The 16,981-nt window shown below is 42.7% G+C and overlaps 1 protein-coding gene across 2 annotated transcripts in view; it reads left to right on the top strand.

The window, feature by feature from the left end:
- FLT1 (fms related receptor tyrosine kinase 1) overlaps positions 1–16,981 on the top strand; it is a 117,848-nt gene that overhangs the window by 68,658 nt on the left and 32,209 nt on the right. The window contains exons 13-15 of one of the 2 annotated variants that reach the window (XM_055702683.1): positions 4,975–5,265; positions 10,328–10,474; positions 12,330–12,461. In XM_055702683.1, the coding sequence (XP_055558658.1) occupies positions 4,975–5,265; positions 10,328–10,474; positions 12,330–12,461 (570 nt within the window). Of the gene's footprint in view, positions 1–4,974; positions 5,266–5,428; positions 6,060–10,327; positions 10,475–12,329; positions 12,462–16,981 lie in introns of those variants that run through there. The other variant, XM_055702684.1, reaches the window with a different exon arrangement.

Genomic DNA, 16,981 nt, shown 5'->3' with positions numbered 1-16,981 from the left:
GATAAGTGACACATAGGCAAGTTGTTTGTTAAAATACAGAAACAAGAAGAATATCTCTATGTTCTATTAATGGATGTGACAAGAACATTTGCCACCTTGGACTGCTGTCCCTGCTCTCAAATCAGTTATCTTACATTGTTTCTGTTTGGACAGAAAGCTAAACAGCATCACATAGTTCTCCATAAATCAACATGCCAGTGGTGCTATATTCTCATCTTTATGTGGGGACTTCACATATAACTTCGAGCAGTCACTGAGAGTCACTCACTGAGGCTGTTACTCTTTTAATGTGCGAGATGCTGAATTTGGCCTTCTCTAACTCTTACTCAGTCTTCAAAATGCTGCATGGAAGATCCTGAAACCAAATGAAGCTGTATTTTGATGGGCCCCATTTGCTGTATCCAAATGTCCGTTTAGAAGTTTGATGACATTTTCAGATATTTTAGTGCAGTGACATGAAGGAGTTAAGCTTCCTCACTTAGATCTCATATTCTTAGATCTTGACCAGGGATAGATGGAAATCCTTCTCCTTGATACCAAAGCTTACATGAGAACATGCAGAGTATTATGAGTTTCCTTTGAAGACTCTTGTATTGGCTGGTGTTCAGAGAGAGGAGTGGCAGCTTTATTTTGGTTTGGAAAGTCTTAATATCTTGACCGGTGGCAAACTTTCTGTATAGGGTGGTGAAGTTGAAATGCATTTGTCCTTTGAGTTCCTGGAGCTGAGCACTTCAATTGTGTGACATGGAAAGTCCTGATCATCCACTGACACTCAGTTGCACTGATCGAAGGCAGTTTAAACAGTACTGCTGTTTTGTCCTTACAAAAACCAAGTTAGGCTCATTCTTCTGCTTCGTGCACATAGTGCATCAGTTGAGTTCACGTGCTGTAATCATAACACTCCTCCATTGGACTGAGACCAAATTGCTGTGGCTGGGTAACAGCCTGTGTTTCACATCACTGAAACAAATACATCCAGCCTTTGCTGAACAAAACTTTGAGGAAATAAAAGAACAAGAACCCTAAATGCTGATGGATGTGAACAGGACACTGCAAAGTCCAAAACAAATACTTCAAGTCTTGCATGACAGCTTGGGTTAGTTTATCTTATGTTGGGTCAGTTGGTTTGAAGCCAACCTGAGCCACACAAAATAAGTATCTAGAAGTAAGAGAAGTGTCTGAGCAGGAGAAGGTGATCCCTTGTAGGAAGAGGAGTTGCTGCCCTTTGTAAAGGACAAGGCAGAAAGGACTCCAAAGAGCACATGGAGACAAAGCCTGTCCTGAACAGGAAGAATCCCTTTCCTTGGAGGTAATCTCCTTCAGGCCTTCTCCTGGGGATGCAAAAATGCAGATGCTCCAGGGAGCTCTGTGGTGGTGTGAGGAGTCTCTTCTCTATAGGCAGAAACTGTTGGGAAGGTGGTGGGAAGGCAGAGCCTGTCCCAGCTACCCTAGTTCGGCGGTGGCATGTTTCACACCCTCAGGGAACAGGTAGATGTGAGGAAGTAAGTGCAAGAAGATATAGCAGAAAGGGTCCAGTAAGAACAAGCCCTTTTTAAAGTTATTATAAATCTCATTATTTCTGGGCTTGAAGTGCAACTTGCATAAGTTTTTCTGGGAGGTTTGAGAGTGGTATAATTTTATTCACTGTGCCTGAGGGTGCAGGACATGGACGTGGACTTGAAGTCCATGGGCTCTAGAGTAGCTTTCCTTTGCTATGGCCTCTGTCAGATGAAGGGCGTTTTGGGGATGTTGTCACAGTGACTTATTTCTAAAAGCAAATCTTTCTTCAGGGTACAAAAGTAGCTGTGAGCCATATATAAAAGCAATGTAAAAAAGTGATTTCTGGAAGCTCCCCTGCTCGCAGATATGGAAACAGTCTCTGTAACAACACCTCTATGCCAAATTTAACTGTGGTAGCCCCCTTTCCTCTAGCCTGCCCCTTTCCCTACATTTTTGGGCTGTTTTGCTGGCACACAGCAGGTCCATGGGTGTGTTTGCAATTACAGAGGGTGAAACAGGAACAGCTCTGCCTTATCTCCCTGGTTTCCCAATGTCACTAAGCGCATTTTATTTTGAGATTCCTGATGGTGCTTGGCAAAGATAAACAAAATCTTCCATCAGGAAACCTGGGAGCTATTTCCACAGGAAGCTTCAAATCACTAAAGTAAATAAAACCCTTTTACATTATTCCCAGCCACGTTATTTAGCCAGCCTGAGCCTGTAACAATTGGTGAGAGGTGTCATATATTAGGGGGCTCGTGGCCTTTAAACAAATTATTCTTTTGGAATCCTGTGCATTTTGCTTTTGTCCCTGGATTTATTCAGAAAATAATCTTCTCAGAAGACACACCTAGGGAGAGCTCCAGACCTAACAACATGGACATAGTTGCAACTACAGTATTCTGTTGGCACGCTATCCTTTTACGTTAAAAATAGTTCATTTGCCTTAGTCCCAGGGGATCTTCAGTTTCATCTTAAGAGTTTTGCTTGGCTCTCCTTAGCTTTTACTGAGTTCTAGCATCTGCAAAAGCCAAAAATTGTCAGTATTTCAGGCCCATACCCTGGCTTTCCCAACACATAACAGAACAATTTGAGATGAACTGTAAGATGCAGCAATTTCTTTCATCCAAATACTTATCCATAATCAAAACTTTGGACCCTTGATTGGTTTTAAGTGTGTCTAATTTCAATGCTTTTTAAAAAATCAAGCATAGGATTCACTTCATCTAACGTGAGCCTTAAAGTTAGGCATCTAAGCCTAAGCTGGTCGTGTAGGATCTCTTCATAATTAAGCATGAGGTATCAGGATCTCTGGAATTTGACTCATCCTAAGGAGATGGGTTGCATTGCCCTCTGGAGGTACCTGTGTTACTCCATGGGCTGTAAACTTTGTCCCATACACAAAACAACTGTATTCAAGTAGATGTCTACCTTCTGATGGCTTAAGCTAAATATGCTGTACCCCACTGAAGGTTTCATCTTAGTAGCACTTCCAGTCAACACGTTCTCAACTGGGACCAGAATCTGGCACCATGTGTTCTTACATCTCAAAAAGGATGCTGATGATAGTAACTCATAAATGAGTTCACGAAATTTAAAGTTTTTCGTATAATTTTTTTCACTGGAGAAAGGAAAAAAAGGGATCCCAATGAAATGTAAGAGGAACAAGTCAACACACTTTAATATCCAATCTAATGTGTTAGTGTTGCTGCCTCCATTAGGCTGATCTTTGGACTACATGCCTGAACTACAGCTGATGACAGGCACATATCTTGCTCCCACTGCAAGGGCATGATGAGCTCAATCAACAGAAATTAGGCCTGTCCCTGGAAGGCATCTACAGTCAGAGAAAATTTCAATCCAGGACTTGCAGGAGCTCATTTACCCTGTGTTTAACATTCAAGGCTAAGTGTGGGAAAGAGGAAATTAAAGGGAGCAACTGATGCCGGACTTCCAATAGGCAGAACTTTGAAAGGCAGCAGTGTTACTGTTACATTGATGTTACAAGGGTCATGTTCATGATCCCCCTGGGGAGGCAAGGCAGCTCAGTTTGCATTGTGGGGATTTAGGGAGAAGCTTTCAGATGGATTGGTCCATCAGTGAGTGAGGTTACTGAAATATGTGTGATATTATTCACTGGAGATCTACTGTTTATGTGTCCCTGCTAATGCAACATTAAACCCAAAGTGACACTGGTAAGCATGGAACGGAATGAAAGTTGGTGTTGAGCTATTCATGCTCAAAGAGACAAGAAGAGAAGGCATAACTCTCCCTTATGAAAGACGAAACCATTCTTACGATTTTGAGGCAAGTTCACAGCCAAGTGCCGTAGCAATGAGCAGTGAAAGAACAATTGAAAATGGCCGAAGTCGATGTCACTTGACCGAAGAAGGAAATGACTTTATCAGAATATTGGCTACAAATAAGCCAAGAGAGGTTGCATTCTAGGAGTAAAACTTGGAAATGCTTTCCCTCAGGAACTTGCTTCTACTTTCACTGGGGTCAGTGCTGTAACTCTTCCTTGCTGGAGGGATGCGCCTCAGGTGGAGGTCGCCAGGAGGCAGTCAGCACTGCCATGGATCTGCACTTCTCCCCAGCTGGAGGAAGCAGCAGAAACATTATAATGAGCTGCAAACATGGCTTTTTCAATTGTTGGCTAAATTATTCCTGCCTGAACAATCTGCTATGAAAAATCCTTGTGAAAACTTAGGCCATATTTACATTTAATGAATGTTTAGTGCAATGGTCTTTGATTTCTCTCAGGTGGAAATATCGTCCACCTATGCTGAATGCCAAGCAGCCTGAATAGAGTGATTTTCATCCTGGTGCTGCCCACACACAGCCAGCCACCCAGACCAGAGGGTATTGTTTCTGCTTTCCTCTTGGGTGGCTGAAACACTTAAAATACGTAGAGGGTAAATACCTCTGTTCCTCAGGCATGTAATCACAGATAGAGTAGTTTTTCAGTATTTTAAGCACTTTTTAAGAAATAGACATAATTTGCTTTACTATTTATGAATAACATGAAAATAATATAACCAGGCATGACAAGCTGCAGTATTTTTCTGCTGTCCTCTTGAGATTTGCTTTCTCTCATGCAGTTCATGAGCTGGAGCCGAGATCAGAATTTTCCTCCTTTTTCACAGTCCCACAGTGCTATCTTTAAATAATTCTGCTTTTGGTACCTTGCCCCAGTCTGTCTTAACTTGGCATAACATTTATACAAACTCATTACTTCCAAAAGCGACTTCAGTTTACACCAGCTGATGTCTGAGCCCAAGTGTCTCATAGCTTCAAGACAAATTACAAGAATAGCTGGAGCCTAGCATATAAAAGGAAAGATTAGAGACTTCAGCAGGAAGACAACGACATTGATTAGTTCAAAGGCTTCCTGATAAAAGGGAAAATATATGCCGTGTTAATTTTGGCTCATTCATTTCATATAAACTAAAAAGCATTCTTCATTTTTGACAGATGTACCGAGTGGATTCCGTATTAGTTTGGAAAAAATGCCCATTGAAGGAGAGAATTTGGTATTATCCTGTTCGGCCAACAAATTCCTGTACAAAGACATTGCTTGGATTTTACCGAGGACGGTCAACAATCAAACGAAAGCAAAAAGGTCTCTCAACAAGGAGTACTCCATCACCCTCACTCTGACCATCAAGAATGTTTCCCTGGCACACTCGGGCACCTATGCCTGCCGAGCAAGGAACATATACACGGGGAAAGAAGTGCTTCAAAAGAAAGACGTTACAATCAGAGGTGAGCACTGCAACAAAAAGGCTGTTTACTCTCGGATCCTCAAATATAAAAGCACAAGGAATGATTGTACAACACAAAGCAATGTAAAACATTAAAGGACTCATTAAACAGTAACAGGTGTCTCATATCATCTTGATTTTTTATTACTGTTGCTACCTTTCAGGCCCTGAGGTGGTGCACATTCCCCCATGGGTTGGATATAGGAGGAATAGCAAACAAAATCGTAACGCGTGAGCTTCCAGTTGAGTTCAGACGGGTGTTTTCTGCTTTGACAAGGCACGTGGAAGCTGGGGTTTGGAAGATCCCCTGTGCTACATTTTGCATGTTGTTATTTTTTCTCTTGCTGTCTCCTACTGAGCGATAAGGAAAACTTTGGATCAGTCTTTTCTTCCACTTTGATATCGGCCTCATCAAAAGTGTCAAAGCTGAATAAACTGATTAACTTTAAAAACTGGTGTTTTCAGTCAACAGCGGACATTTAATAAATTAACTTGAATGTGCAGAATGAGCACAATTCAGTTTGAGATTGACTGGACTATATATTTTTTATTTTAATCTGATCTTGATGGACTTATAAATATTACCTGCTGAGCAAATTCTAATGCTTATTTATTTGAAATTATTTTCTACACTAAAGTACATTAATCTTAAAAAGTGTCTTCTAAAAGAAGTATGCAGGGAAGAAATAAAAATGTTGATATAATGCACAGACCTATCATATCATTTATAATAATGTTGATTTTAAAACAAACAGACGTGAACCGTGTTTGTCCAAATAAATCCAGGTAGACTTCCAGTTGCTGTGTTGGTCAATTTTTAAAGTCAGTTCTGCACTAATGTAAAAAGCTACTGATAAAAGTGTGAGTATTGCTCCCGGCCTGAAGATTCAGGAATTTGTAATGTTGTAATTACTTTATGAAATGAGAAATATTACACTAATATGACTGACAAGGTTGCAGCCAGCACAGTGAGTTAATGCTTTTTAAAAATACAAATTCAAAATTGAAACCATTAAAAATATTGATTGTTTTTGGTGGGCAAACGACAATTGGATTTATTATGGGGATTAAGAACCAGCCAAACTCCTGAAGGAGAATTAAGGGCAACCTTACACTTCCTTGTGAATGTTTCCCCTATTTTTCCTTCGTCATGATTTTGCTGTGAGATGTTTCTGTGTATTATAAATTCTGTATAAGGAAGAAGTTGCTATTTTTAATAGATCTAATAACTTTATTTTTTTACAGTGCATAGCTTTTATTATTTTTGGTTACATTTATGATTGATCATTTATATAGCATTTACATAAGCCGTAACAAAACAGACCATAGTGACCAAAATAGCTGCAGCAAAGGAACAAAGTGGCTGTGCTTTTAAAATAGAGGGTGACAACATGACAGTTCCTTGTGCTTGGGAACTCACCAGACTATTTCCTCCTTTAGGTATCGAGACTGTGTCCCACGGCTAAACTTGTCTTTCACGTGGGAATTGCTTTTGTCAAGTGTGAAAGGGTAAACAATAGCATTTCCCCATAATGCCAGTTTCATGGAGCCTAAAATGCTTAGAAAACAATTGATAACCTGGAAGTTGTCAGAGTAAAGAAAAGAATAATCATTTATATCTTGAAATGTCACCTATAGCCTGCTTGTATACAGTAGCTCTTTTGTTCATTATTAGTGTGATGGTTTCCAGAAACAATGTGTTCTTGCAAAGGGATCTGGCACTCTGTTTTTTTCTAAAACATGCCTAAAAAGCAAGTGAAATCATTGGTGACTGCATAAAAATGGGGCAAGTGCACTCTTTAGCATTTGCAAGTCTTCAGAAGAATTACAATACAGAATCCCCCTTTTTTACAAGGCTGTTTTGTGAGAAGACATTTGATGGCAAGGTGGGTGGTGATGACAGGACATTATGAATTTTCCATGGCATCAGGAGCCAGAGCGTGATTTGTAGCAGCCAGTTGCTAGGCAATGTGAGTTTGGGTCAAAAAAAAGAGAGATGTGGCGATTAGGCTTTTCCTTTGTGAAATTGTTGTGAATTGCGATGATGTGTATCACTGTTGGTTGGCGTCCTACCAGGCTGGTCCCAACCAGCGCTCGGAGGGCCATGCTGTGCCAGGATGTTGTAACATCCCAATGTGGCTGCCCATGTTTGGGAGGCACAGAGAAACCTCACTGGAAACATTTGACGAAAGCAGTTCTTGGGGGCCAGATAAAAACTACTGATGTCACTTAAGATGTCCTCAGATGACTGGAGAATCTCATTGTTTTGAGGAGTTTCTCTGCTTTCTGTTGTGTAATATATTATTTAGGAAGAAAGGTGTGAATTATATTTCTTTTTTTTTTTTTTTAAGTGTTAAAATAAGAGCTTGTATTTATATTTTTGTACTGATCAATAAAGATAAGTGAACAGACAACATAACCATAATAAAGGGCAAAAAATGGTTGGAATGCGAAAGTAAATCCCCAAATGAACTAATTGTAATGTTTTCCCCTTGTTTGCCATTGTTTGCTTTTGGAAATGCAGAATTTCCCTCCTTACCACCCCGGGTCGGCTGAGTGCTCTGGCACCAGCGTACCCTTCTCCCCTCTATGACCCCCCTGTCGCTCCCTTGGGCCAAACTCTGCCTACAATGAAGTTCCCCAGGGTGCTGAGAGCAGAGTTTAGCCTGGCAAGGCAGCGTTTGCAAGCAGGCGCAAGGGCTGGGGATGAGCCCAGGGGATGCCCTGGGCACTGAGCCCCGCACTGTGTGTGCTGGCAGCCAGGGCACCCTTGGCTTTGGGGTGAGCGGAGCGGGGCACTGGAATCTGCCCCCCTTGGCTTCACTGCAGAAATGAATGGGAGAAAATGGTTGGTTTGCATAAGAGAATAATCTTCATTTTGACCAAGTCTTGGAAAATCAGCTGATTGCAGCAGAGAAATTATTGAAAGGATGTGAATGGTGAGAAGTTTTAAGTGAAGTTTTTTCTTAATATGAAACCCCATCTTTAGTGTATGGCTATAAACAAATTAAAATTAATCACAAATAACTCACAGAATGTGTGATTTGCCTTTGTTGTGTCACCTTGTCCGCCTTCATTTTGGATATCTGGGCTGGGATGTCCATCAGGGACTGCCGATAAATGTGAACTGTGGAGCTCCTCTCAGCGTGCATATGTGGACATGCATCAGATGGTTCCTGTTCATAGACAGTGTGCAAAAATCGAGGCAAGGTATCAATGAGATGAGGGCAGTCTTCTTGGTTGCAAGGCAAATATTGTTGACCATGTCATTATGTAGGTGTGTGATGAAGAATTTATTTTACAGCCTCTCTCACAAGCATTACTGTTTGGGAAGAGAGAACTGTCTGCTACACTGTAAACAAAAACTAGCATTGCCTGTGGAAATTACAGACTTGCAGCTCAGAAAAGCCCAAATTGGTCATTGCACAGTCATGACAGTGCTGGAATTAATTTCAAGGGGGAAGAGCATGGTGAAGACAGCCTACTTCAAAAGTGCTTGTAGTACTACAGGGTTCATGCATGCTGCATAAGCTGGTGGTACATAGGTTCTTCATTTTTTTGGAGAGTTTTTATTTGCAGCTGGTAACAGAATGATTGTGAAGATGGAAGTGTCTGATAGTCAGTTTTTCTGAAAAGGATAGAAAATAAGCTTCCAAACACAGAATGCTGGAAATTCAGCTGATATTATACTTGAACTTGGTGTATCGGTATCTATTGCAGCCTAAAAGAAAATATTTGCAAAGAGTTGGTTTCTGCTTTGCTTTGGTTTGTTTTGTTTCATATTTTGTAATGCATGTCTTAACCATGTTAGTAACTACTGATCCTGGCAGCATCCTTGAAGGGAAAGATTGCAAATAATCAGTTCTTGGAAGACCAGGGAATTTGAGGGAATCTGCAGAGCATCTGCATCTATGAGATTGCTCAGGAGCTTGCTGGATTCTCCATCGCTGCTTTAAAGGGACCAAAATACCAAAATGGATGATGTGAGAGTTGCAAATGTGACAGAAGGATGTTGCCATATAATGTGCTTAAATGTTGCAAGTATCTTGATCTTTGTCAGAACGGCCTTCGGCTCTCTATGAAACGGGGGAAAGAGTGGCAAAGGGTTGAAATGATGAGAAAGATTTGTCGTTTGCTTCTTTCAGGGATGAGTTTAACGTGATGTTTATAGAATTTTTGAAATGCCCTTCTGGGAGGCCCTTGAGCAGAAGCAGAATATATGAGATGCGCTTCCAATACTTATTGTCACTGACTGTCATGGAAATGTGTTTTATTGCATTGCGTTCATATGAATGTCAGCAGATAAAAGTAAAAAAGGAGCAGTGTTTCTGTGCTGTGTGGCCTGCTTCAGCCCCTGCCGTCAGTTTCCAGTGTCTGTGGGATGCCGGAGGACATGGGTACATTTCTCACCAACACAGTTTTGGCAGGCAGGCTGTGGTGTGGTTTGGCCAGGCCTTGTTTTGTTCAGCCAAATATGTGAAACGCAAAAGCGGAAGAATTTATGAAGACTTTGGGACATGTGACATAATGCTTTTGTGCTTACAGTTTCTGGGTTTAGATGATGTGAGTTTACTGAATATGATTTGTAACGGTACTCCTTAAAGTAAGTAAACGATAAAAGTCACATTCACAGGAATCGTGGTGCACAGAGACACGTGGTGCTATCAGTGATGCACAGATACTCTGTTACAAGGGTGGCTTGCCAATTGTTAAAGCCTTTGGTATCACTGTTTGTCTTGTTAATGCAAAACTGAGCTTTCACAGAAACGCATTGCTTTCGATAAACAAATGTGATATTGGTAATGGAACCAAGGAAATCTTTTAAACAGTGTCATCACTGGGTCTTTGTTGGTCATCATGACCTACTATTGCTAAGTAATGGAAGTACACTGTATACACCAAATGCTCTTAAGCAAACTGGAATGGTAAATAAAACCTGTGAACGTTGAACTTGGTAGAACAGCCATAGCAATCTCTTAACACCAGTAAAATGCTGGTAGGGAAGATAATTAAACCCCCACAGTTACAAGAATGTAAAATGGAGGTGTTGTTTTGTCTTGTAGCTCAAGAGGCACCAGCCCTGCTGAGGCACCTTACGGATCAGACAGTGAACACCAGTAACTCTGCCATGTTGGAGTGCCAGGTTCATGGCATCCCTGAGCCCCACATATCCTGGTTTAAAAACCATGAGGAAATACAGCAAGAATCAGGTGAGAGCTCTGTGTACTCGCCTACCTTTTACAGCGTTTTTATTTACCCGTTTGCCTTAGGTAGCCATTTGCAGTCACTGGCATCGATACCTGGACATAAGGAAGGAGTATTGCCCGGGCATTACAGGCAGGCACGCAGCAGCACGGGTGCTCCAGGTTATTCTGTCTCACTCCAAAACCTCAGCTAGGCTGGAAGTGTAGACACAATGGGTCTGTATGGAGTCAGTAGAAAAAAATATAGCTCTCAATTTGCATCTTAGAAGTGTCATCTTCAGAGAAACATTATTTCTCTCCATTTACTACAGAGGGAGCCTAAGGATCAGGTGTCTTGGCCAGCATATAGCTAGGCAGGAGAAAACCAAGCTTGTGTGAAGTGCATGGGTGTACCAGGGGGAGTCTGTGGTCAGGCATGCAAAGTCTGTTCTTGATTCACAACCTAGCCACAAGGCTGAATCCATATCTGGGGTGTCCAGAACCAAAGCGCATCTGCTGGCAGCAGAGGAGTCCAGGTCTTATGCAGCAGAAAGGAACAGCTTCCCGGGTGGCATGCTGCAGCTACAGGAAAACTGTGGGAGATATTTACTCCTATGTCTGGAATGTGGCTTCAAAGATCAGCTAAGGCTCCATGTTCAGAAGTGTTCCTTGGAGAGTTCAGGTGGAGGTGAATGATGGGGGGAAGAGGCAAAGCCTTTCTCATGGGAATTCATCCACATTTGAATCAGAAGCACTCAATGAGCTAGTGTTACAGGCTCAGCAAAAATGTGCAAGGAGGTTTGATCTGTAGGACCAGTCCTAAGTGTAGTCTTCAATAGCAACATTTTAGAAAGTTTGTGTTCATGGTTCTGTCGTGTGTTACTCCAAATTGCTATAGCACAAATAAAGGCAACTGGGAAAAACTCTGAGGATTTCTCCAAGTGACTTAGAAGCCCATGCAGACTTGCAGCCCAGGCAATAAACTTAATCTAGAGCCAGATTCCATGAAGCTTTACAGTGACCACATTGTTGTAATGTGCATTATTAACACTGCCTTCTAAAATGAACGTTATATGTCTTAACTTGGGTGTAATGCAACACATAAAATTAGGAGCCGGGAAGATGTATCTAGAGGGCAGGTCAGAGCACTGTAGTTAGTTAGGTGCCTGAAATAGATGGTGGGAATTTGTTTTGATGGAACAGTAGTCCTGATGGAGCCAAACACACAAGTATGTACTTGACTGCACGTTTCCTGGCTATACGGTGCCTTAGAGGCAGTCCTGAGGCCGAATGTGCTCCCTGCCTCTTCCTCACTTGCTGGAGTATTGCCCAGGATGGCTTCTGGGTTGACCTAGGCTGGAATAATCAAGATGTTGAAACCTCAGGTAACTCCTGTGTTTTAGGGTGCACCTCATGGGATATCCTTTTGCACTGACTGGGGTCCTGTGAAGGGGCCCATTGTTCCATGCCACGTGGGCAGGTGAGATTGGAGTGTCTGCTGCCCGTCAGGCCAGGGCGGGGGCATGGAGCTGAGTCTTGGAAATGCTCTAGGCTTGAGCTGCTCCTGGGGCAGACCTGCACCCGTAAGTGATCAGACCACCCATTTCTCAGGGTGCACAGTGCTAATCAGTATACACGGTACCACATGCTTCCAAAACCATTCCTTTAGGCTGAGCTTTTTCACTCACACAAGTGCTTTGTAACCATTGATTTCCAAAAGATTCCCAAAAGATCCAAGCATATTTGGCTTTCCTGCAGGTAACGTTGTGCTGTGCTCTCTGTGGCTCAGATTTCTTTTGAGAAGAACTTGAAGAAGATACACAAGGGGCTGTTTTTGTTTATATCCTGGCTGCCTCTCATTGCAAAATATTTCATTTCACAGGAATAATTTTAGGACCCGGAAGCCGAATGCTGTTTATTGAAAGAGTAAAAGAGGAAGATGAAGGACTTTACCAGTGTATAGCCACCAACTTAAAAGGGTCCGTGGAGAGTGCAGCATATGTCACAGTACAAGGTAAAGCACGACATTAAATGGGAAGAACAAGCTTGCCAGGGTGATGTTCTTGCTCAGGCTGGAAGGATGGGGGTGTGACTGGGACTCATGTGGTGATCTGTGAAGGCAGAAATTCGAAGGAAGTCCTAGTGAGGGCTAGCAAGGGAAGTGTACCAGGTTGGAAAGGAAGCCTAGCAGGAAATGCTAACTCCGAGTGTGTTTACATGGACCTAAAAAGAAGAATTGCTTCAACCCAACAAAGATCAGGTCAGGGTAGAAGACAAATGTAAATTTAGTATTATCAAAACAAACAAAAAACAGAACAAGGAACACTCTCCTGCCACTCATTTTCTCATTTCAGGTTAATTCCATAGAAATTATAGGCCTGAGATATTTTCATATGTTTATTTTCAGTGTAAAGTGAACTGCCAGATCAGACTAGAAGTTTCTAGCCTAGTGATAGCTACACATGCATTTTCCAGAGGTACTTTTAAGAAGTAGGTATGGTCTAGTTATTTCTGTAACCATTGAGTTATTTTTCTTTTCATTTAAATGTCTAGTGTGCTTCTGCCTTCTGCCAGGCTTGACTCAGGCCTGTGGCAGTGACTTCTATCAAGTAATTTTATATTGCATAAAAATAAGGTTTATTCAGTGACTTTTCAGTTTCATTGAATACCCTTTTGGTTGATATATTATGAGGTAAGAGAAGTAGGCTGAAATTCTCCATATAACTCACATATAACATACATTGCCATGTATGAATTGACTTTGAATTAACCTATCTTATTGATCTCATATGTTAAATAAATAGTCCAAAATGCATTTAATTTCTACGTGCAGAAGACAATTTGTCTACCACCAGGTCTCTCAGGCAGGGATTATGTTTCTGTGGATGTTCTCACACAATTGCTAAATGTATCTGAATACTACTGAGTATTTGGATACTACCCTACCGCAGAAGACAATTACAGCTAGTAGATCAGAGTTGATTTTCAGTCATGAGCATGTTAGCATTCTCAGTTAGTGGTGATTATTGATGATACAATGATGGTTTTGCTTTAAAAGGTCAGGGACAAATATTTGTACATGTGGGCGGGTCTAATTCGTGTAACCAAGGAGTTAAAACACCCTATCTCCTTATGAAAAATGTTAAGGTTTTTATGGCTGCTATAATAGCTGAAAGAATAACTTGTGCCTAAGTGCTTGCTGCCCAATGCATCCTACTAATTGATAGTGCTGAACAATGTAATTCATTATGGTATTGATTTTTAACATCGTTGTTGCTTGGCTGTTTGTTACAACCACAAGCATTCTGTCAGATGGCTTCAAGGAAGTCATATCTCCTAGCTGTGATCCAGAGGAGGGAAAAGAGAGCAGCCAGGAAGGCTTCTTCCCTGGTTACGTGTCCTGAGGGACCACTGGCAATATTCTTGTGTGACTTTTATGGGAGCTTTTAAATAAGCAGGAGATGAAGACTGCCGTATTAAAATTTATTACTTTGAGACTGAATTAAAAAAGAGAGACAGTTTATCTGCTGTGATCAAGGAAAATGCCTCTCCACCCTTTCTCTTCCTACTACATGATGGGGTGTCACTGGAGGTTTTTTCTCTCATTCCTACGCTGATCTGGAGTGTCTGTCCCTCTCCCAAGGAATGGCAGCCTCTCACTGCACCCTGTCCCTGAGCCTGGAGGGACGACATCAGGGCTTAAACATAGGGGTCTTTCTAGGTTTTGCCACTTGCTTGTCTTTCTGAGAAACACAGACCCTGTGCCTGCCGCTGTGAGCACCAAAGCCTTCCCTCTGTCCTGGCAGCTCCCGGGACACAGGGCTGCAGATCAAAGGGAGCAGAGCAATGCCTCGTGTTGATGGCCATGTTTAGCAGATTGGAAGAGTAGTTTGTGAATGAGTCAGGAAGGAAGTTGTCTGCTCTCTTTATTTCCTCTGAAAAAGCATTCTTGTACTCACAGATAAAACAATGTGTTATTTTTGTATCCAAGATGGATGAATGGATGGTGGAATCAAAGGGCCATCTTTAAATAATCACAGCCTATGTTTGCTTTGGAAGCCATGCTTGCCGGGCTGTCTGAGGAGGAGAGGGGCTGAGTTTGTGGACATGTCAGAGCAAGCTGTCTGCTTGCTCTCAGCTGAGGAACTGAAGAGGCAGTGAATCTGCAAGGATGGAACAGGAACAGCAAATGACTGACAGAGCACCCAGCAGGCGGAGGGGAGTGTGTACCTAAAAGCCTAGGGGCATAAGCTGCTGGGCATGGGGGGAACACAGGCTGTCCTGGGCAGCTGTCCTTCGGGTGGTCACCCTGCTTGCAGAGTGGATGATTTGCCATGAAAGCCTTGTCCTGCTTCTCCTCCTGGGGACCATCGCACCCCCTCTCAGCAGGAGCCAGCGGTGCAGCTAGTTGCAGAGATGCTGAACCATTTGAAGGGGGTGTGCTGACGAAGGAAGGAGCATCTTTTACAGTTCATGTTCGCTGAAATCTGGATATATAAGCAAATGAATAGAGCGACATGCTCTATCTTAAAGCTGATGCTTGCTAACTTAATGTGATCCCTGCTGAAAAGGAAAGCATCGTATTTATTAAGCATTCAGTGAACTATTCCAACACTATGAAAACGGTGTTTGCTTTTTAAATAACTGTCTGGTTTTCTATCTACCTACATTTCTGACTTTGTACCTCAAAAAGTTGTTGTGCTTTTTGGGTCACTGTGACTCTGAAGTCATCAGGAATGCTTCCACAAAGTTTTGCCATGGAATTCCCTCGGCTACTGGATGTGGTTCAGCATGGGTTATGTAGGTGACTGTAAGAGAAAGGTGAACATCAGGGGACACTTAGACTCCTGTTACCTCAGAGGACCACCAAAGGGTGTTGGAAGGGAGTCCTGGAGGTCTCTAGTTCAACCTCAGCTCAAACCAGGATCATCACCAACACTACATCCAGTCAGTGATGGCTTTGTCTGGCTAGGTCATGACAACCTCCAAGGATGGAAATTCCTCAGCATCTCTTGAGCACCCTTTCCAGTGCTGCACTGCTGTAATCATAGGATCACACGGACTAAGCAGGGTAGATCACATTGGTGCAGGGATGAGGGACGCTTTTGGTGCAGCAGAGTACTGTTGCTACCCCAGGCATTGCATTTTCCCTGGTTGACACCTGAGCTGCACCTTGATGTATAGAGCTGAAATCCTAATGAGCCCACGCCAGCCCAAGGCTTGAGCTCGCTCCTGGCTCAACACACTAGTCCAGGCTCTCATCCCTGCACACCTGCACAGTCCTGTTGGCTCCTGTCATTGCTGAGAGAGAGAAGCTGCTGCTGGTGGCACTTCTTCAATCACCACCCCCCTCACCCCTCTGCAGCACCACAGGGACATGTGGTGGTGTGGGGGCCTCTTGGGGAGGATGGGGGCTGCCTGTTTCTGCAGTGAGTCAGGTGGATGGGGAAGAGCTGCACATGGGGGAATGTCTGTGTCTAACCAAGAGGCTGGTGTGTAAAGGTCTGGGAGGGGTGTAAGCAGGAGCCAGAAATCTTGGGCTACCAGGCAGAGAGAGGGATTTAGTCCTGCTTACAGCATATCCTAACTCTGCTAATCCTAATACTTCTGAGCGTTCCTGTCTGTCCTACCTCAAATCAAACCTTTTCCTACCCAGCTGAGAGGCACTCAGCCAGGTCTGGCTGCGAGACTTTTAACAAGATGAGGAATCTGGTGTTTGATAACCCAGCCCAACCCCAGCCTGGAGAAATGCTTTCTGGTTGCCTAAATTCACTCAGACATTTCAAAGACATCACCTTCACCTCTCTTCGCTAACTCCTGGGCAGCATACAGTAGCAGTTAGGGAGTTGCTGTGTTCCACCCCAGGACTGGCAGTACCATGCCTCCTGGGTTTTCTGAGTCCTGCCATATGGAGCAGCAGCAACAAATGAACCTTCAGCCCCTCCATGTTTTGCTGAGTAAATGTCAGAAACTATTACTCACCATCTGCACAAGTGATGCTCAGGAGCAGGAGAGTATCCATATGTAAAAGGAAAGCTTGATGCCAGAGGATAGGCAAGCTGCATTAGACTGTATCATTTATGCCATCAGTTTGTCCTGCATCTAAATCAAGCCTTTTAAAAAAATACTTGTGAAAATTTTAACACTCTCGGTATTTTGGAAAAATAGATACTTTATATCCCCGTTAGTAGTTGCAGTCATATTTTTCTTCAGTGAGCTTTATTCTCCAAGCTCCAGAATGGACATGCCAGAGGAATCTTAAATATAGGTCATGAACGTAAATCTGATTATCACCTTTACAGAAGGAAGATATTATGCTAGTTAAGCTACAGCTACAGGAAGCAATTCAACCTCCAAACAAAGCTCTGTAGCCTTGCCTAAAACCAGGCAGCACATTCCTCTGGGTCACCCGGTAAGCCCACCAGTGAGACATCAATCATCCCTTTTTCATGTGTCAGGGGTAACACCGGGCTGCCCGAGGTCTGAAACTGTTGCAAGTGCAGTTGACAAAACTACTGTGAAATCATGCTCAGA

This window comes from Falco cherrug, chromosome 2 (assembly GCF_023634085.1).
Source record: "Falco cherrug isolate bFalChe1 chromosome 2, bFalChe1.pri, whole genome shotgun sequence".
Taxonomy (NCBI): Eukaryota; Metazoa; Chordata; class Aves; order Falconiformes; family Falconidae; genus Falco; species Falco cherrug.
The sequence above is the reverse complement of the archived record's forward strand: the minus strand, read 5'-3'. Positions and strand labels throughout refer to the sequence as shown.